This window comes from Balaenoptera borealis, assembly GCF_965194805.1.
Source record: "Balaenoptera borealis genome assembly, chromosome: 11".
NCBI classification, from domain to species: domain Eukaryota; kingdom Metazoa; phylum Chordata; class Mammalia; order Artiodactyla; family Balaenopteridae; genus Balaenoptera; species Balaenoptera borealis.
In genome coordinates this window covers 62,345,445-62,367,054 of record NC_138868.1, presented here as the reverse complement: position 1 = coordinate 62,367,054, position 21,610 = coordinate 62,345,445, and the positions used below count along the sequence as shown (strand labels likewise).

Sequence of the window (21,610 nt, the reverse complement as noted above, 5' to 3'; positions counted from 1 at the left end):
AGCTAATCAATGAATCTGGTAAAGTTGCAGGATACAAAATTAAGGCACAGGGGCTTCCCTGGTGGCGCAGTGGTTGGGAGTCTGCCTGCCAATGCAGGGGACACGGGTTCGAGCCCCGGTCTGGGAAGATCCCACGTGCTGTGGAGCGGCTGGGCCTGTGAGCCACAATTACTGAGCCTGTGCATCTGGAGCCCGTGCTCCGCAACAAGAGAGGCCGCGATAGTGAGAGGCCCGCGCACTGTGATGAAGAGTGGCCCCTGCTTGCCGCAACTGGAGAAAGCCCTCGCACAGAAACGAAGACGCAACACATCCATAAACAAATAAATAAAAAACAAATACTTAAAAAAAAAAAAAATTAAGGCACAGAAATCTCTTCCATTCCTGTACACTAACAACGAAAAGTCCAAAAGAGAAATTAAGGAAACACTCCCATTTACCACTGCAACACAAAGAATAAAAAACCTAGGAATAAACCTACCTAAAGAGACAAAAGACCTGTATGCAGAAAACTATAAGACACTGATGAAAGAAATTAAAGATGATACAAACAGATGGAGAGATATACCATATTCTTGGACTGGAAAAATCAACATTGTGAAAATGACTATACTATCCAAAGCAATCTACAGATTCAATGCAATCCCTGTCAAACTACCAATGGCAGGGCTTCCCTGGTGGCACAGTGGTTAAGAATCTGTCTGCCAATTCAGGGGACACGGGTTCAAGCCCTAGTCCAGGAAGATCCCACATGCTGTGGAGCAAGTAAACCCGTGCGCCACAACTACTGAGCCTGTGCTTTAGAGTCCAAGTGCCACAACTACTGAAGCCTGCGCGCCTACAGCCCGTGCTCCGCAACAAGCAAAGCCACTGCAATGAGAAGCCCACACACCACAACAAAGAGTAGCCCCTGCTCTCTGCAACTAGAGAAAGCCAGAGCACAGCAAAGAAAACCCAACGCAGCCAAAAAAAAAAAAAAAATTTCCCAATTTGTATGGAAATAAAAAAGACCCCGAATAGCCAAAGCAGTCTTGAGGGAAAAAAACAGACCTGGAGGAATCAGACTCCCTGACTTCAGACTATACTACAAAGCTACAGTAATCAAGACAATATGGTACTGGCACAAAAACAGAAACATAGATCAATGGAAGAGGATAGAAAGCCCAGAGGTAAACCCACACACCTATGGTCAACTAATCTTTGATAAAGGAGGCAAGAATATACAATGGAGAAAAGACAGCCTCTTCAATAAGTGGTGCTGGGAAAACTGGACAGCTACATGTAAATGAATGTAATTAGAATACTCCCTAAAACCATACACAAAAATAAACTCAAAATGGATTAAAGACCTAAATATAAGGCCAGACACTATAAAACTCTTAGAGGAAAACATAGGCAGAACACTCTATGACATAAATCACAGCAAGATCTTTTTTGACCCACCTCCTAGAGAAATGGAAATAAAAACAAAAATCAACTAATGGGACCTAATGAAACTTAAAAGCTTTGCACAGCAAAGGAAACCCTAAACGAGATGAAAAGACAACCCTCAGAATGGGAGAAAATATTTGCAAATGAAGCAACTGACAAAGGATTAATCTCCAAAATATACAAGGAGCTCATGCAGCTCAATATCAAAAAAACGAACAACCCAATCCAAAGATGGGCAGAAGACCTAAATAGACATTTCTCCACAGAACATATACAGATTGCCAACAAACACATGAAAGGATAATCAACATCACTAATCATTAGAGAAATGCAAATCAAAACTACAATGAGGTATCATCTCACACCGGTCAGAATGGCCATCATCAAAAAATCTATAAACAAATGTTGGAGAGGGAGTGGAGAAAAGGGAACCCTCTTGCACAGTTGGTGGGAATGTAAATTGAAACAGCCACTATGGAGAACAGTATGGAGGTTCCTTAAAAAACTAAAAATTGAACTACCATACGACCCAGCAATCCCACTACTGGGCATATACCCTGAGAAAACCATAATTCAAAAAGAGTCATGTACCACAATGTTCATTGTAGCACTATTTACAATAGCCAGGACATGGAAGCAACCTAAGTGTCTATCGACAGATGAATGGATAAAGAAGATGTGGTACATATATACAATAGAATATTACTCAGCCATAAAAAGAAATGAAATTGAGTTATTTGTAGTGAAGTGGATGGACCTAGAGTCTGTCATACAGAGTGAAGTAAGTCAGAAAGAGAAAAACAAATACCATATGCTAACACACATATATGGAGTCTAAAAAAAAAAAAAATGGTTCTGATGAACCTAGGGGCAGGACAGGAATAAACTCGCAGACGTAGAGAATGGATTGGAGGACACAGGGAGGGAGAAGGGTAAGCTGGGATGAAGTGAGAGAGTAGCACTGACATATATACACTACCAAATGTAAAATAGATAGCTAGTGGGAAGCAGCTGCATAGCAGAGGGAGGTCAGCTCAGTGCTTTGTGACCACCTAGAGGGGTGGGATAGGGAGGGTAGGAGGGAGACACAAGAGGGAGGGTATTTGGTACATATGTATACATATAGCTGATTCACTTTGTTATACAGCAGAAACTAACACAACATTGTAAAGCAATTATACTCCAATAAAGATGTCAACAAAAAAATGTTAAAATTTGTATGGAGACACAAAAGACCCCGAATAGCCAAAGCAGTATTGAGGGAAAAAAACGGAGCTGGAGGAATCAGACTCCCTGACTTCAGACTATACTACAAAGCTACAGTAATCAAGACAATATGGTACTGGCACAAAAACAGAAATATAGATCAATCGAACAAGATAGCCCAGAGATAAACCCATGCACCTATGGTCAACTAATCTATGACAAAGGAGTCAAGGATACACAATGGAGAAAAGACAGTCTTTTCAATAAGTGGTGCTGGGAAAACTGGACAGCTACATGTAAAAGAATGAAATTAGAACACTCCCTAACACCATATACAAAAATAAACTCAAAATGGATTCGAGACCTAAATGTAAGACCGGACACTGTAAAACTCTTAGAGGAAAACATAGGAAGAACATTCTTTGACATAAATCACAGCAAGATCTTTTTTGATCCACCTCCTAGAGAAATGGAAATAAAAACAAAAATAAACAAATGGGACCTAATGAAACTTAAAAGCCCTTGCAAAGCAAAGGAAGCTACAAACAAGACGAAAAGACAACCCTCAGAATGGGAGAAAATATTTGCAAACAAATCAACGGACAAAGGATTAATCTTCAAAATGTATAAATGGCTCATGCAGCTCAATATTAAAAAAACAAACAACCCAATCCAAAAATGGGCTAAAGACCTAAGTAGACATTTCTCCAAAGAAGACATACAGATGGCCACGAAGCACATGAAAAGCTGTTCAACATCACTAATTATTAGAGAAATGCAAATCAAAACTACAATGAGGTATCACTTCACACCAGTTAGGATGGACATCATCAGGAAATCTACAAACAACAAATGCTGGAGAGGGTGTGGACAAAAGGGAACCCTCTTGCACGGTTGGTGGGAATGTAAATTGATACAGCCGCTATGGAGAACACAGTATGGAGTTTCCTTAAAAAACTAAAAATAGAATTACCATATGATCCAGCAATCCCACTACTGGGCATATACCCATAGAAAACTATAATTCAAAAAGACACATGCACCCCAATGTTCATTGCAGCACTATTTACAATAGCCAGGTCATGGAAGCAACCTAAATGCCCATTGACAGATGAATGGATAAGGAAGATGTGGTACATATATACAATGGAATATTACTCAGCCATAAAAAGGAATGAAATTGGGTCATTTGTAGAGACTGTCATACAGAGTGAAGTAAGTCAGAAAGAGAAAAACAAATGTCGTATATTATCACATAGATGTGGAATCCAGAAAAATGGTACAGATGAACCGGTTTGCAGGGCAGAAATTGAGACACAGATGTAGAGAACATATGGACACCAAGGGGGGAAAGTGGGCGGGGGGGGGGGGGATGAATTGGGAGATTGAGATTGACATGTATACACTGATGTGTATAAAATGGATAACAAGAACTTGCTGTATAAAAAAATTAATTAAATTAATTTTTTTTAAAAGATGTTAAAAAAAATTAAAAATTAAAAAAAATAAAAATCTTTCCTAAAATGTGCTTTGCCTTTAAGGAAAATATGCAGGATGATTTTTCTAATCTGATTATAAAATATTACTTTTGCTTATACCCCAGCTTTCATAATGTTTTTAAACAATATTTCACCAGTCATGAAAGCTTTAGGGCAAATGGTGCAACTATAAAAATTAACTCTGTACAATGGTTATGGTTTTATTTAACAGAATTGCTAAAAGTATTCCTTTTGTAAGTAACTGCTCTTTAAAAATCAAAGTACAACAGGAAGCAGAAGCAAATACCTGTCATCATGGATGGTATATACAACTTAACAGGGAAGTTTTCTGCAAAAATATTATGAAATAAAGGAAAACAAGAGGGGTAATTTATTTTCTTTTACTTTGGAGATGAGATGATGATTAGAAGGTATGAATATGAAAAGTGAGAGCATATGTGAGAGCAAGATTTAACTGCTTCCTTGTTTGTCTTTTTGAGAAATTCAGACAAAAGCAAATTGAGTAACATGGTTATTACATTATTATATTTGATATGTGAATAAGGAAAAACTCCAAATATTTCAAGCTAATCAAGATTAGATTGAAACTAATCTATAGTTGATTTATGTTTGTGGGAAGAAAATTATTTCATTGGTCTGTTTGATTCCTTTTATCAAGGATATTAATATTATATAGGGATCTCAGATGTGTAACTAATTCCAAGATTTTTTCTCCAGAGAAGAGAGCTAAGAGAGAGTTTTACAAAGAATACACACTAGATGCTGGCAATTAAATCCAAGGCCGTATGTTACAGCCTCAAACAAAGCCCCTCACTTTGCAAGCCAGGTTATGTTTAGAGACCTTTAGAATGTTCAGTTAAGCTCCTTGCAGGCAATCTTGGGAGGCTGTAGACACAGCATAACATAACATAAACATCTGAGGCTTACCAAGAGCTGTTACTGCGTCCACAGAGTCTCCGCTGAGTAAAGAAATATTCAGTGCCTTCGCTTATCCTGTAATAAAGTCTGAATTCCTTAGCCTGGCATCCATGTTCCTTCACAATCTGCCTCAGTCTTCTAGTTTTCCTTGACACAGATCCTACACTCCATTCAAGCTGTGATGCTCCCTGTTCTCCAAGCACATCTTGCATACGCTCCCCTCTGGCCCTGGGCTCATGCCATGTACTGAAATACCATCCACTTTCCCTTCTACTTAATTAGTTTCTACCCATCCATCAAGGTCTAGCTCAGAGTCTATCTTCTCCATGACTTAATCATTTTTTCTTTAATGAGGAGATTTCTCATTATCCACAATACTCAGTTGATGCTTAACATATGTGGCCTTGCATTGTTGATTTATTATTTTATGGGTATCTGTTTCCAGAAATGGTAACTCCCTGGGAAAAGAAGTGAGTTAGCATTTACTGAGCACTTGCTGTGTGATCCTAATACATATTTTAATTCATCCTTAAACTGCCATAAAATAGGTATTATTGTTCACAATTTACAGCTGAGAAAATAAGACAACAAAAAATTCCACCAAGGTGATCAGCTGTTAATTGATAGGACTGCCTTCAACCCTCCATCTATCTAGCCCCAAGCCCATATAGTTTTTTCCAGTATCACAGCATACCATACTATCCCCATCTAATAAAATTCTTTTTATCTCACACAGTACCAACCACAGTATATTTAGTATATACTCAATATCTGTGTGGGAACTATTTTGCTGAAGTCAGCCTACCCTCTGCTGCAGAAAGTCTAGAGCATAGGTCCTCCTCTTTAATGCCAGAATTCTTGTGTATTATCTTAGTATCATGTCCTCATAATAGCAGTTCAACAAAACCCCTTTATCTTTGTGTATCTATATGATGTCCAGTAATCTGTTTAACTGATTGACTAATTGACCAAATTAACTAATTACTTGAATGAGGCATACACTGCACTACAGTCTTCTGAGGAGCTAGCTCATTTATATATGACACCAGTCCTAATCAACCAGCAGCTTTGAAGCCTTCTGTGGTTGACCTCCAAGCTGTCACCTTCACTATGCCCCCTCTTCACGCTTAGGCTAATACGCTTCTTCCCATCCTGCTGAAAAGTCTCTTTGATCCTCATCACTATTTTTTCCTTAACAACATTGCTGACGTGACTACAGCTGCATTTATAGAGAAATAAAGAAAAGAGGGCTCAGGGAGAGTAGCTGGCTCTTTATGCATGACCTCAGAGGGTAACAGTCCCTTACTAGATTATCACGATAGTAAATCTGAGACTTACGTCTACGTGCTCTGAAACTCAATTTCTGTCAGTGTATCCAGGGGTGATCAAGCTTATATGCCATAATGCCAAGTTACGAATGTACAATAAGAAGTGGATCTGCTCAAGATACCAGAACGTGCTGTTTAGCACATTCACTCCTATTAGGAAAAACACTATGGAGAGACATATTTTTATGAGCATGTGGCTTGGTGAGCCTGGACTCTTAGAGAAGGAAATCAGCCAGCCAAATGACCTTAATGGCTGCTGTCATTGAGCTAGATGGCCAAATGAGCCCATCTTGTGGGTTACCCCCACCAGCCAGCACATTTAATTTTTTTTTTTTTTTTGGCTGCGCCATCGCAGCACATTTACATCAGCAACCTGGAGCCAGAGCTGGAGGGCGCCTCTGCCCCATAACGCTGCAGCTACATTGCCGCGTTCCTTCTCCTAGCACACAGGAAGGCTCTCCCTCTCTTCTCCCAATTTATTCAGTTTTGTGAATTCTATTCCTAAAGTACAACTTCTTCCACATTCAAACATGCCTTGAGAAAACAGGCCCTTTGAGCCAAGGTGAGGTCAGATATGTAAACTTGACATCGTTGAGGAGCTATTCTGTGCTTTATCCTTTTGTTTAGGGTATAGCCTTTCAGGGTCCTGATTCTTGGCAAGGGTCTCTGATCTAACGCCCACCTCAGGGCCCACACAGTCCTACCCTCCAGGCAGCAATCAACTCCGGACACTGGAAATCTACAAAAGCTGTTCAGTCCACTGCTCGTCTCAGTACTTGCCTTCTTCTCTGAACTTGTACCCCTTTGTTTTTGGCCTCTAAGGATTTCTCTTACTTGCAAGCTTTGCCAGTCATTTAAAACTTTTTTATAAGCATTCTATTCAGAATTTTTAGCTGCTTTGTAATGAGAGGGGTTTTTAGGACATCTAATCTGCCAAATGGCTGGCAATAGGATCTCAATGTATACTTTTCTTTAATACTTTTCTCTTGTCTAGATGCTTCTAGCTCATTGCCTACTCTGAATTTTATCACTCCTCCTTGACGCAAACATTATTTCCTGCTGGGTTATTACTCAAGCAAGGAACCTGCCCCACAGAGGGCATGCCCAAGTTCTCCCACATCCTTAGAGAGGTGGAACTAGAATTCAATATCATTTCGTCCTACCCCTCACTTGTTTTTTCTTTATTCATACAATATATTTTGTGTGTTTGTGTGTGTGTGTGTGTCTATCTTATAGGCTCAGTCCATACTAGTTCCCAACATTACAAAAACAAATAAACCATGGTCTTTATCCTTCAGGACCATACACATTCACAGAATAGATAAGTAAGCAAAGTAGTTTCATGACAGTAAAGGTAACAATAGTGGTATGATCAATGAAAAATTATGTGGTTTCAAAAAAGGAGAAGTGGTCAGTTTTTCTAGAGGCAAGGGGGGATAAGGAAACAGAGAGGAGACAGCACCAGGCCTCATTCTTGAAGGCCAAGTGGAAGTAGAAGTTCATTATACAGATGAGGATGCAGGAGAAGGCATCTTTCTAGCCAAAGAGAACAGCCCAGTGCTGGAGAACAGTCTGGGCACAGACAATAAGACATGGAACAACCTGGTGTGAGGAACAACTCTCACCTGGAGAGTTGGAACTGGGGTGCAAGGCTGGAACGCGGGGTGCAAGGAAGCATGGTGGAGTATTAGAGCATTAGAGAGGTAGCTGAAGGTCAAATGATGGGGAACTTTGGATATCATGCTTAGAAGTTTAGGCTTTATCCTGAAGGCATACGGATCCCCGGAAGGCTTTTGAGCAAAGGAGTAATATGGTCAGAGACGTATTTTATTAGAAAGATGACTGGAAACATTTTCACAGCTTACTTCCCACTGCACCACACAGCCTCTCACTGTGGTGGATATTTTGGGAGTTGACTGGAGTGACTTCACACACCTCAGATGTTCAAAGCTCAAGGAACATCCTACTAATGGCCGTGAGAAAGCCTTCGGGTTTAAGTAGTCACCTCTTTTTTTTTTTTTTTAATCCTGTACCCTCTTAAGCCATGTGGTTTAAGGAGAAAAAATTAGCCCATAGCACCCTGCTTCCCTCTGCTGAAAACATCCCAGCTGGCCGAGAGCATCCTGAGACTCCCGCTAAACAAGATGCTGCTGCTGATCAGCCACAGCTGGGAGCAGATCAGGCCGGCATCTCCCCAGCTGTTCAGCATCCAAAGGTTTCTATAATTAAAAGGCTTTTTATATCACATTACAGGAAAAGTAAAACTGCATAAGTGAATGTAGCACATTTCATCCAGGTGATGATAAAAAGACAAAACCTTTTTAGAAGAAGACTGGTCACTCTTTGCTCTTGGCTGCTTTAGCTTATTGTGCACGTGTTTCTGACCAAGCACTTGTCCCGTTCCTGGGCTCTTATAACTGTTGGTTTACATGTGGCTCCTCCCACTCCAGGCTCTTTAATGTTTGTATTCACAGTGCCTGACACAATGTCGGTACTCCACAGATGTTTGTTTACTGAAAGTTTGGATACATAAATAAAATAAATACTTTTAAGTGGATAGGTAAGTTTTTTTTTTAATATAGATATAGATATTAGGAGTAACCAGGTTCCATCTTCTATAGATTCCAACTGAAAATCTAATATGAAAGCTGAAATTAATAGACAGCACCTACTATGTACCAGGTATTGGGGACAAAAATCAAATGACATGTTCCCTGCTCTCAAGCTGATCATTCTAGCTAGAGAGGGAGACAGTTTGCCAACTCAGTGTCATAAGCATTATGATAGATACGAGGATAAAATGCTAGGGGAGGCGCCCATCACAGCCTCGAATGGGAAGGTTGAAGAGACTGTCAGGGACAGTTTCCAGGAGATCATGATTCTTGAGCTCAATCCTGAATGAGGAACAAGAGTTAGAATTGTGTTCCACTGTTCACATCTAATAATGTAGAATAATGACTACTAATGGGTTCCTAGGCCATCCGAACTCTGATGAATGACAAGAAACTTAGAGCTCAAATCACTTTAGTATGAAACGTATTCACTTCTTTATAAATTGGCAGTGTGTGCTCATTTATTCAATCATCAGGTGTTTATTGAGCATTCTTCTAGGTATACTGGGGATACCTAGAAATATAAACCACGACACCACACCTTCAATAGATTATAATCTCTCTGGAGGCCACAATGCCCTCATGCACGGAGAAGTGCTTGGAAATGCAAGGCGTTAGTTCATCAGATCCAACGTCATTGGCCTAGGCAATAAATATGCAGAAATGAGAGCTGTGGCTCAAAATTTTGGGGAATGGGCCATCATGACGAAGGTGGACCATGAGCAAGTCTAATATAAAAGGAAAAATTAAGACAAAAGGGAAATATACAAGAAAAGGATATTTCAGCATGAGACAACTTGGAAGGACAGAGACGGGACTGAGTGTGGAATATTAAATCAGTTTAAAGTTACAGAGAATTACCATGAGCCAAGTACCACAGTGAGCATCATGGAGAAGACAAACATGGAGCAGACACCGAATGTGCCATCAAACTGCGAACAGTACAGAGTCTCACTGGCAGCCCGTAGCTGATCCACAGCAGAGACATGTGAGTGTGACCTGCACCATACTTTTATTTATTTTATCATTGTCAGCTTAAAATTCTGGAAATTCACATAAAATCTAGATTCTTATCTTTAGAAATTGGAGAATCTGGCAATACTAGTCGGTGTTCCTGCTTGGAACAATTGGCCAGAGCTGAGCAGAAGCTACCCTTAGAGGGGACATATCCTCAGTTGGTTACAGCCCCTGCTCAGCCTGCTTCACTCGTTTATGTCATCTGCCCTATCCCTACGGACTATAGATTTTTCCATCCCAATTAAAATCTAGCAAAAAAGAAAGATATTTGCAAAAATAATTATAACTTGAAGTAGAAGGTAAAGTGAGGTCTAAATCACTGTGGGAGTTGATTTGTTCATTCAGTAACTATTTCCTGAGTTCCTGGTTGTCAGGCGTCTTGCTCCTGCTGGAGAATTGCTGGTGCCTGAACTCCCGGAGTTCACAGTCTATTGAGGCAGAAGGATATATGAGCAAACAATCACTGCACAATGTAATAAATGCTACAACGTTATGTGTACAAGACACAGTGTGGACCCACGGAGCAAGTGATCGCCTGTGTCTGGAGGGTCAGAGAGTTTGAACTGGGTTTTGAGATGGCCTAAGCCAAGAAATGGAGATATGAAGCAACATGTCAAACTCAAGGAAGCACAGGAGTTTGATATGGCTGGAGCCAATTAAGCAGGGAACTAAGAGAATCAGGTGTCATTCTAGTGGAAAGAACGTGTTTGGAACATTGAAACTAGAATCAAAGGATCTTCAAATTAGGAGACTACCCTAAAAGTCCAAGCCTGAACTAGAGAGAATGGAGATGTTGCATGGAAACCATGACGTTCAGAGAGAGCAGAGTGCAAGGCAACATATAACGAAGGACTGAGGTTTGTGGTTCAAATGACAGAAGCCAAGGGCAGTTAAAGTGAATCTTTGAGCGTCAATAATTCTGGAAACTATATTCTGTAAATATATTGTGATACCTTTTTAAAATTCAGGTCCTCCTCTGGCTTATACAAAGTATATTTTAGCTTAGTGTTTTAAATTTCCATTGTGTAAGTTCTCTCTCCATTTAATGGGCAAAACACTTAACTTGTAGCAAATTGACTGGCTCTATCAAAACAATGAGATACCAATACATACCTGTTATTTGGCAAAAATCTAGAACACCGTCAACACCAAATGCTGGTGAAGAATTCTCATTCATTGCTGGCGAGAATGCAAAATAGTACAGCCACTTTGGAAGACAGTTTAGCAGTTTCTCACAAAATTAAACATACTCTTACTGTATGATCCAGCAATCACGCTTCTAGTATTTACCCAAATGAATTGAAAATTTACGTCCACACAAAAACTTGCACATGGATGTTTATAGCAGCTTTCTTTATAATTGCCAAAACTTGGAAGAAACCAAGATGCCCTTCAGTAGGTGAATGAATAAATAAGCTGTGGTATAGCCAGACCATGGACTATTATTCAGCACTCAAAAGAAATGAGCTATCAAGCCGTGAAAAGACACAGAGGAATCTTAAATGCCTATTACCAAGCGAAAGAAGCCAATCTGAAAAGGCTACATACTGTAGGATTCCAACCATGTGACACTCTAGAAAAGGCGAAACTATGGAGACAGTACAAAGATCAATATTGCCAGAGGTTGTGTGGAGAGTGGGATGAATAGGTGGAACACAGGGGATTTTAAGGTCAGTGAAACTACTTTGTATGATACTATAATGATGGATACATGTCATCATACGTTTGTGCAAAGCCACAGAATGGACACCACCAAGAGTGAAGCCTAATGTAAACCATGGACTTTGAGTGATAAGGATGTGTCAGTGTAGGTTCATCAACTGTAACAAACACAGCCCTCTGGTGGGGGATATTGAGAGTGAGGAAGGCTATGCATGTGTGGCGGCAGGATGCTTATGGGAAACCTCTGTACCTTCCTCCTAATTTTGTTTGAACCTAAACTGCGCTTAAAAAACTGTCTCAGAAAAACAGAACTACAATATGACCCAGCAGTCCCACTACTGGGCATATACCGTGAGAAAACCATAATTCAAAAAGAGTCACGTACCACAATGTTCATTGCAGCTCTATTTACAATAGCCAGGACATGAAAGCAACCTAAGTGTCCATCGACAGATGAATGGATAAAGAAGATGTGGCACATATATACAATGGAATATTACTCAGTCATAAAAAGAAACGAAATTGAGTTATTTGTAGTGAGGTGGATGGACCTAGAGTCTGTCATACAGAGTGAAGTAAGTCAGAAAGAGAAAAACAAATACTGTATGCTAACACATATATATGGAATCTAAAAAAAAAAAAGATACTGAAGAACCTAAGGGCAGGACAGGAATAAAGACGTAGACGTAGAGAATGGACTTGAGGACACGGGGAGGGGGAAGGGTAAGCTGGGATGAAGTGAGAGAGTGGCATGGACATATATATATACTACCAAATGTAAAATAGCTAGTGGGAAGAAGCCGCATAGCACAGGGAGATCAGTTCAGTGCTTTGTGACCACCTAGAGGGGTGGGATAGGGAGGGTGGGAGGGAGACGCAAGAGGGAAGAGATATGGGGATATATGTATATGTATAGCTGATTCACTTTGTTATGAAGCAGAGACTAACACATCATTGTAAAGCAATTATACTCCAATAAAGATGTTAAAAAAAAAAAAGTCTCAGTTATAGAAAAAGAGATCAGATTTGTGGTTATCAGAGGTGAAGGGTGGCAAGGAGGGGGAACTGGATGAAGACAGTCAAAAGGTACAAACTTCCAGTTATAAGATAAATAAGTACTAGGGATCTAATGTTCAACATGATAATTAACACTGCTGTATGTTATATATGAAAGTTGTTAAGAGACTGAATCCTAAGAGTTCTCATCGCAAGGAAAAAATATTTTTTATTTCTTTAATTTTGTATCTATATGAGATGATGGATGTTTACTAAACTTATTGTGATAATCACTCCATGATGTATGCGAGTCAAATCATTGTGCTGCACACCTTAAACTTATACAGTATTGTATGCCAATTATACCTCAATAAAACTGGAAGAAAAAAATCTGTCTTGAAAAAGAAGACTAGCTCTGATGTTTACTAGCTGTGTGAACAATAAGCTAGCTTAACTACTAGCTTAAACAAGTTGACTTACCTAAGCATCAGAAAAACAGAACTTCTCATGCTACTATACATAAAACAGATAATCAACAAGGACCTACTGTATAACACAAGGAACTCTACTCAATATTCTGTAATAACCTATATGGGAAAAGAATCTGAAAAAGAATGGATTATATGTATAACTGAATCATTTAGCTGTACACCTATACCTAACAAAACATTGTAAATCAACTATACTCCAATATAAAATAAAAATTAAATTAAAAAAAGTAGAACTTCTAATTTTCCACAGGGTTTTGATCCTCTGACAAGAAAAATATACATTAAAACAGTTTATTTTTATTTTTTTATTGAAGTATAGTTGATTTACAGTATTATATTAGTTTCAGGTATACAACATAGTTATCCAATGTTTTTATAGATTATACTCCATTTAAAGTTTATAAAATATTGGCTATATTCCCTGTGCTGTACAATATATCCTCATAGCTTGTTTATTTTATACATAGTAGTTTGTATCTCTTAATCCCATATCCCTATTTTCGCCCCCCCCCCACTTCCCTCTCCCCACTGGTAACCACTAGTTTGCTCTCTATATCTGTGAGTCTGTTTCTGTTTTGTTATCTTCATTTGTTTGTTTCATTTTTACATGAAAACCCTTTAAAATCTTCCATATAATGTAATGGGTTATTAGTATAAGAAGTTTAAATTAGAAAAAGCAAATCATTTGGAGTGTGCTTTGGACATTTTATTTGCATACCATTTTACAGATTTATTTCTTTGCATTTCTCCCTTTTATTAAAATAAACATCCTAATTTACTCTGATATAAAATTCTATTTTTAAAAAGACATTTAAATTTCAAGAGTTGAGAAGTTTCCAAGTAATTTGGTTTAAAAGTCTTGTCCAAGGAAAATAAATAAAAACTACCATCACTCAAGAATGATGTGCTTTATGCACAGGGTCACTAACAAAATGCCCCTGCATGGGTTACATAGATATGTAATGGGGTCTGATGTTTCATAATAATCTTTAAAGCTGTAGTCTTTCTGCAGATAGCATTTTGCATATTAAACGTGTAAGGATAATCCTTACTTCCAAAGAAATTTTGTTCTCTCCCATTTTTCTATTAAAATATCAGGCTCCCTCCATAAAGTTTTCATTTTCTCATTTTTGATAAAAACTTGAGTACAAGAAATACTTTCCTCTTAACTTTGCAAGAAGTGCAAATGCGATGCAACTTATAGATTTTTGTCTGAGAAACATGAGGGAAAGGTAAGACTAGAGAATGCAAGGCAAGCTAGAGAATGAATGCCCCATCTAAAGAGGGCCATGTTCTAGACAACTGTTGCTATGCAATGAGATTAAGAGCCAGTATTCATAGAATGTCTGGGGTTTTCTTCATGTAAAGCCATAAATCCACATTTTATGTAAATTTTCCTAATTTTAAACATGAGCAACTAATTCAAAAATTTGTAAACACTGTGGGTCAAATTAAGCCTCCAACTTATCAATTGACAATCTCTGGAATATATCGTACTTTGGACTCTGGGATTTTGAAACAGAAAATGTGTCTTAATCCTGCCTTTGCTACTTACTAAACTCAGTAAAAACTTGGGCAAGCAGTCTTATTTCACTAATCTAAAAAGTTGTCAAAATAATTTCTTCATCAGGTTGTTTACTTTTTGCAATATTTTGTTATAAAATTTTTCAAATATAAAGAAATTTAAAGAATGTTATAATGGACACCCATATACTTGCCATCTAGATTCTGCTTTTAACATTTTACTATGCTTGCTCTATTCAATCTATCCAATCATCAATCCATCTTCCTTTTAGGATTGGTTTCAAAGTAGTTGCAGACATCAGTGTACATCCTTCATTAGATTGTTTTGAGGAATAAATGGAATGATGTGCAGAAAGCATCGAGCACGATATTTAGCATACAGATAAAGAGTCATAATAGCCCCCTTCCTTCCATCTGTTTATTATCTGTAGCTTGAATGTCATTGGTCCCACTAAGAGTGTGTGTTTTATATTGGGGGAAGAAGGATATTTTTATAATAACTTTTTTGTCAAAAATCCTCTTGGCCCCTACCTTCACAATGTATCTAGAAGCTGGACTTCCAGTATCAGCCAAAACAGAGTATCCCCATTCCTCTCTAATCCTCCCTCTTGTTATAAAAGCTAAAACAACTTTAGACATAATAAAACAAACAAACATAGCAACACTCTAAAAAGCTGGAAAGGAGTCAGACTGGCTTGGACAGGAATGACACTGATGTGAGTTATCTGGATTTTCTTTCTGCTTCCCATGTATCCTGGACGGGGCAGTAGAGAAGCCTATACCCTGAAACCGCCAACAGGCACAGATAAAAAAGCCTCGGGGTTTCCCTGGTGGCGCAGTGGTTGAGAATCTGCCCGCCAATGCAGGGGACACGGGTTCGAGCCCTGGTCTGGGAAGATGCCACATGCCGCGGAGCAACTGGGCCCATGAGCCACAATTACTGAGCCTGCGCGTCTGGAGCCTGTGCTCTGCAAGAAGGGAGGCTGCGATAGTGAGAGGCCCGTGCACCGCGATGAAGAGTGGCCCCCGCTTGCCACAACTGGAGAAAGCCCTCGCACAGAAACGAAGACCCAACACAGCCATAAATAAATTTAATAAAAAGCCTCAAGAAAAGCCTGCTCCCTGTAACCAAAGGACTGGGAAAAGGGTAGTCTAATAGAAATGGGAACATTTTAGTAATACTGGCCCTACTCTAGCCAAATACCAAAGAATAAACTGTCCACTCACCATTGTGGTACCATGTAGATAGCTAGATTTCTGGCCCCACCAGAGACAGTTAGGAGAAGCAATTATGAGATGGCCCTTCATTTCCTGCACTGGACTGGTGACAGTGGTCCAAACAAGAACTGAACTTCCATCCCCATTCTTCAGCAAAAAGGCAGAATAAGATGGTATGAGGTGTTGCTGGTTGACACTCCACTTTCAGTGGAAAGCTGAAGTTACATCTTTACCCAGCAGCAACAAGCTGGAATGAGGTTAGCATTCTATTCCCCTACTCCTGGTATTGGCAGGGACCAGCTGGAAGCTGGACTTCCACCCCCTGGCAGTGGCAACAGATAGAAGGAGGAAGAAGGAAGTGGCACTCAGTGGCAAACCACTTTACCTACCAGGGTAGTGTCAGTGGGACTCAGTGGGGGGCTGAACTTCTAGCCCCACCCAGAGGCAAAGAGGCAAAACAAGGTGGTTCAAGGTGGTGCTAGTCAACATGCTACTTTCTCTCCACCATTGGTGTCAGTGGGTCCAATGGGACCTGAGCCTCTACCCCCACCAAGTGACAGGCAGGTAGAATAAGTCAAATGTTAGCTGGTACCCCACTTTCTCTCCTCCCTGGTGTCACTGGGGCCAAATAGGGAGCTGAATATCCATCTCACTTGGATCTACACCTAAACCAATCCACTACGCGGAAAAGACTAAGATTAGATAGGATCCAGTGCCTCACAACATAACACCCAAAATGTCCAGTATACAATAAAAAAATTGCTTCTCGTACCAAAAACTAGGAAAATCTCAACTTGAATGAGAAAAGACAATCAACAGATACAAACACTGAGATAACACAGATGTTGGAATTATCTGTCAAGGATTTTAAAGTAGCCAGCATGCTTCAGTGAGCAATTACAAACACACTTGAAATAAATTTTTTTAAAAAAAGAAAGTCTCAGCAAAGGGATAAAAGATATAAAGAAAAACCAAATAGAATGTTAAAGCTTTAAAATAACCAAAATTTTAAAACTCACTGAATGGGCTCAATAGCAGAATAAATATGACAGAAGAAAGAATCAGTCAATCTGAAGATAGAAAAACAGGAATTACTCAATCTGAACAGAAAAAGAAAATAGATGGAAATGTATCCACTGTTCGCCACTTCCTCTAATACCACCCTGGTCCAAGGCACTATTATATTTTGCCAGAATATAGCAATACCCACCTAACTGGTCTCACTTCTTTAAACTTTGCCCCTCAAATCTATTTTATACCAAAGTAATCGTTTAAAAATGTAAATCAGATCAAGTAATTCTTCTTCTCAGTGGATCCCCATTTCTCTCAGAGTAAAAGTCAAAGTTTTAAAATGGTCGACAAGTCCCTTCAGGATTTATCCCCTGTTGCCTCTCTGCCTGTTGTAGTCAAAATTATGAAATGGCCCCATGATCTCCACCTCCTGGTGTTACTCCTACAGTTACCTTACACGGAAAAGGGATTTTGCAAATGTAATTAATGTTATTAATCAGTTGATCTTAAGGTGAAGAATTATCTGGGTGGGCCTAACCTAATCACATGAACCTTTGAAAAGCAGAGAGTTAAATCCAGGCTAATTGCAGAAGAACAAGCCAGAGAGATTCCAGATATGAAAAGGATTCAATGTACCATTTCTGGCTTGAAGATAGATGGGAAGGAAAATGCGTGGCCTCTAGAAGCTAAGACCTCCAACTGGCAGCCAGCAAGAAAACAGGGACCTCAGTCTTTGTTAAGACTAATGGTTAATTTTATATGTCACTTGACTGGGCCACAGGGTGCCCAGATACTTAGTTAAACGTTATTCTAGGTGTGTCTGTGAGGAAGTTTCTGGACAAGACTAACATTTGAATTAGTGTACTGAGTAAAGCTGATTGTCCTCTCTCGTATGGGTAGCCCCATCCAACCCATCCAAGGCCTGAATAAAACCAAAGGCAGGGTAAGAGAGAATCTGCTCTTTCTTTCCTTCTTTGAGCTGTGTCATTGGTCTTCTAACTTTGGACTCAAACTCTAGCTAGAAGTTATACCATTGGCCCTCCTGGGTCTCCAGCTTGCCAACTATAGATTCTGGAACTTCTCAGCATTCATGACTGCATGAGCCAATTCCTTATGATAAAATATATGTAATACAGTCCTACAACCACAAGAAACTGAATTCTGCCAACAACCTAACTGAATATGGAACCGGGTTTTTCCCCAGAGCTTCCCAATAAAGTTTGGCCTGGCTGACACCTTGATAACAGCCTTAAGAAATCCTAGGCAGACAGCCTAGACAAGCCCACCCAGACTTCTGACCAACAGAACTGTGAGATAATAGTGGGTGTTGGTTTAAACTACTAAGTTTGTGGTAATTTGTCACTCATCAATAGAAAACTAGTACACTGAGTTCATCTTTTACCATTCTCATTCCCTTGTTCACTCATTCAGCCACACTGGCCTCCTAGCTCTTCTTTGACAACACCAGGCACCCTCCCACCTTAGGGCCTCTTTTCTTTCTGGCTGGAATGTTTCCTTTAGATATCATATGACTAGTTTTCTCACCCCTTCAGTCTTTCCTCAGCTGTCACCTTCTCAATAAATCCTGTCCAGGCCCATCCCTGAAAGCACTTATCCTTTTTACACTGGTCTGCTTTTTCTTTTTCTCAAAATATTTATTGCTTTCTAACATGCTATATAACAAACTTATTTATGGCATCTATTTCTTTTTAGTGGTCTACCCCCATCAGAATGTATGCTCGTAATACTAGGGATTTTTGTTTTGCTTACAAACTTTCCGAGTAGCTGGAACAGTTCCTGACATAGTAGGTGCTTACAAAGTATTTGCAGAAGAAAATTAATTAACTCTATGTCAAAATGAAAACGGGGCTTCCCTGGTGGCGCAGTGGTTGAGAATCTGCCTGCCAATGCAGGGGACACGGGTTCGAGCCCTGGTCTGGGAAGATCCCACCTGCCGCGGAGCAACTAGGCCCGTGAGCCACAATTACTGAGCCTGCGCGTCTGGAGCCTGTGCTCCGCAACAAGAGAGGCCGCGATAGTGAGAGGCCCGCGCACCGCGATGAAGAGTGGCCCCCGCTTGCCGCAACTAGAGAAAGCCCTCGCACAGAAACAAAGACCCAACACAGCCATAAATAAATAAATAAATAAATAAATAAATAAATAACTTTTAAAAAAAAATGAAAATGAATTAACTATTAATACATAGCATTATTACGTATTACTTATAGTCCAAGCTCTGATGTGCATTGTAAATCCTTCCTCATAATAAGGTTAAATATAGATATAATGCATCTCTTTGTGCAAGGAAATATGATAGCAAATAACAAAATCTGTGTAATCATTAGTATAAAAATATATTGGCTGGCTCTTTGCCATTCTTACAACATTAAGAGCAGGAAAATAGAAGAGGAACCTTTAATGATTGGAACTGAGATATCTGGGAGAGGAGGGTGGGTGATACAAAAAGCACCTTGGTCAAACCTAAGGCTTGCAGAATACATTTTTTGAAACTACTGATAGAGAAAATTCAACTAGATGACTTCTAAGATCCTTTACAATTCTACATTCCATATTTCTCCAGCTTCTACACAAACTCAATGAACGGTTGCCTTAAGATTGCATCTCTCATCCTTTTATTGATGATCATCAAATCTGAATTTGCAGTCCTCTCTGAGAACCTAAATTCCTATCCATTGTCTCTAACTGCTTCTGCACATCTCCACAAGGATGTCCCACTAGTACCTGGAACTGAGCATTTCAAAATCATACTCATTCTCATGACCCACCCACCCCTCTTTTGCCAGTTACTTAGATGTTCTTCCTTCCTCCTCCTCCAATACCTGAATCAATCTCTGGACCCTCTGTTCCTCCCTTCAAATTACCTCTCTCATGTTACCCTTTCTTTTCATTATCACTGCCATCACTTTTGGGCAGGCTGTCACTTCCTCAAACGTGGATTACTTGGACAACATCCTCACTGGTTTTCCTGTCTCCCATCATATCTGCACTTCCAACTCCATCAATCCTATTATGGTCATTTGTTAATCTTCCTAAAATGGATTTAAATATTCTTCGTGCCTCAAAATCTTCCAGTGAGTCCCCACTGCCTACAGAGTAAATTTTAATTAACAATCAAACAGATGACAAACCCACAGGCTGGCATGTAAGATCTTTCATGGTCTGGCCAATTCAGTCTAGTCTCTTGTCCCCCAAATTCTCTCCCTCTTTTTGGATACATCCATCCTACTGAATACTACTGTGGTGCTCATTACAAGAACAGATGTTTTAAACAAAAGAAACTTGTAAGTCTAGTTTAAGAAAATGTTTTGGAATTAAGGAATAAATTTGCATGGTATTTTGGCATTTGTTACGGTGAGGAGTTCAGACATCTGCCCTGATATTAGCATCTTTTTGATATGCAAATTTATCATAATTGGGGAGGCCATTTTCACAGGTAATGAGTTGCTGGTGTCATATATCCTGGTGAAAGTAAAAGCAATGTAAATCTTGAGTGGGCCACCCTATGAACTGTGCTCTCCACTTGTTTCTACAGGGAGCCCCGCAAGGTAGTCCTGCACAAAGGCTCCACTGGCCTGGGCTTCAACATCGTGGGCGGGGAAGATGGAGAAGGTATTTTTGTATCCTTCATTCTGGCTGGTGGACCAGCAGACCTGAGTGGGGAGCTCCAGAGAGGAGACCAGATCCTATCTGTGAGTATTTCTTCTTAATCTTTATTCCCTCCATGTCTGACACCATTTGAGAGAAAGTCACTCCCAGTTATAACTCCAAAAGCACCTTAATTACAAAGGAAAAGTGGAGGAGAGCATTATGGCTTCAGGTGCATGTTGTAATTTAAATGGTGTTCAGGTGTTTGAAGCATGTTACTTCCCTCAGATACAGGTAAAGGTGCTAGTGTTTTCATTTAGATTTTCTGAGACATATTTGCGTCCAATAGAACATTGAGAAGCATGCATTTTTTAGGTATATTACTTATTTTTCAAAATGCCAAATTTCTTTCAAAATCCAACACTATACTCTAAAAACTGTGTCTTTATGATGTATATAGTTTGTTGCATATAACTATGGGAGAATAATGTATAAAATGGTGCTATATACGATTTGGTGACATTGGTAAGTGGTAGCGGCATCACCATTTACCTAAATACAAAAATTACTAGAAATGAGTTAATAAGCACTTATTTACCAGGCACTTTATAAAAGTAATTTTTAATTCCCACGATCACCCTGAAAGGTACTGCCCCATGACCAGATGAAAAGAATAAGGTTCAGAGAGCTTAAATAACTTGTCAGAGTTAACCTAACTAAAGAGTCAGAGCTGGGATTTAAATATTCAGTTTTAATGCCCACCACCTACCTCCCCTCATCCCTCCCTCCTTCCTTCCTGCCATCCATCTTTCCCTCCATCTTGCTTTCCCTCCTCCTTTCTTCTCCAAGTCCTTTCTTCTATTTGAATACCTACTGACTGCTTCTTTCTACTACATCAAGCTACCTCCCTGGGATAAACTCTATGATAAGTAGTTAAATCCACTGTGAGTGTTCATGCCCATACTGCAATTTTGGCAATCATGCAAATAATAATAGAGAATTACATAAGGAGCCCAGTTTTATGGCTGAGGTTATGGTTCACAACTCAATGAAGCATTTAGTTTGTGGTTTTCATTGTATACTTAGAAAAATTT

The 21,610-nt window shown here is 39.5% G+C and overlaps 1 protein-coding gene and 1 long non-coding RNA gene across 19 annotated transcripts in view; one reads left to right on the top strand and one right to left on the bottom strand.

The window, feature by feature from the left end:
- The window catches only part of DLG2 (discs large MAGUK scaffold protein 2), a 2,068,078-nt gene that overhangs the window by 1,674,433 nt on the left and 372,035 nt on the right, over positions 1–21,610 (top strand). For all 18 annotated transcript variants that reach the window (XM_082343299.1, XM_082343288.1, XM_082343300.1 and 15 more), the window contains one exon: positions 20,464–20,620. In XM_082343299.1, the coding sequence (XP_082199425.1) occupies positions 20,464–20,620 (157 nt within the window). The remainder of the gene's footprint in view (positions 1–20,463; positions 20,621–21,610) is intronic.
- Positions 1–21,610, bottom strand: part of LOC309606382 — a 136,588-nt gene that overhangs the window by 66,602 nt on the left and 48,376 nt on the right. The gene's annotated exons all lie outside the window — the stretch shown is intronic.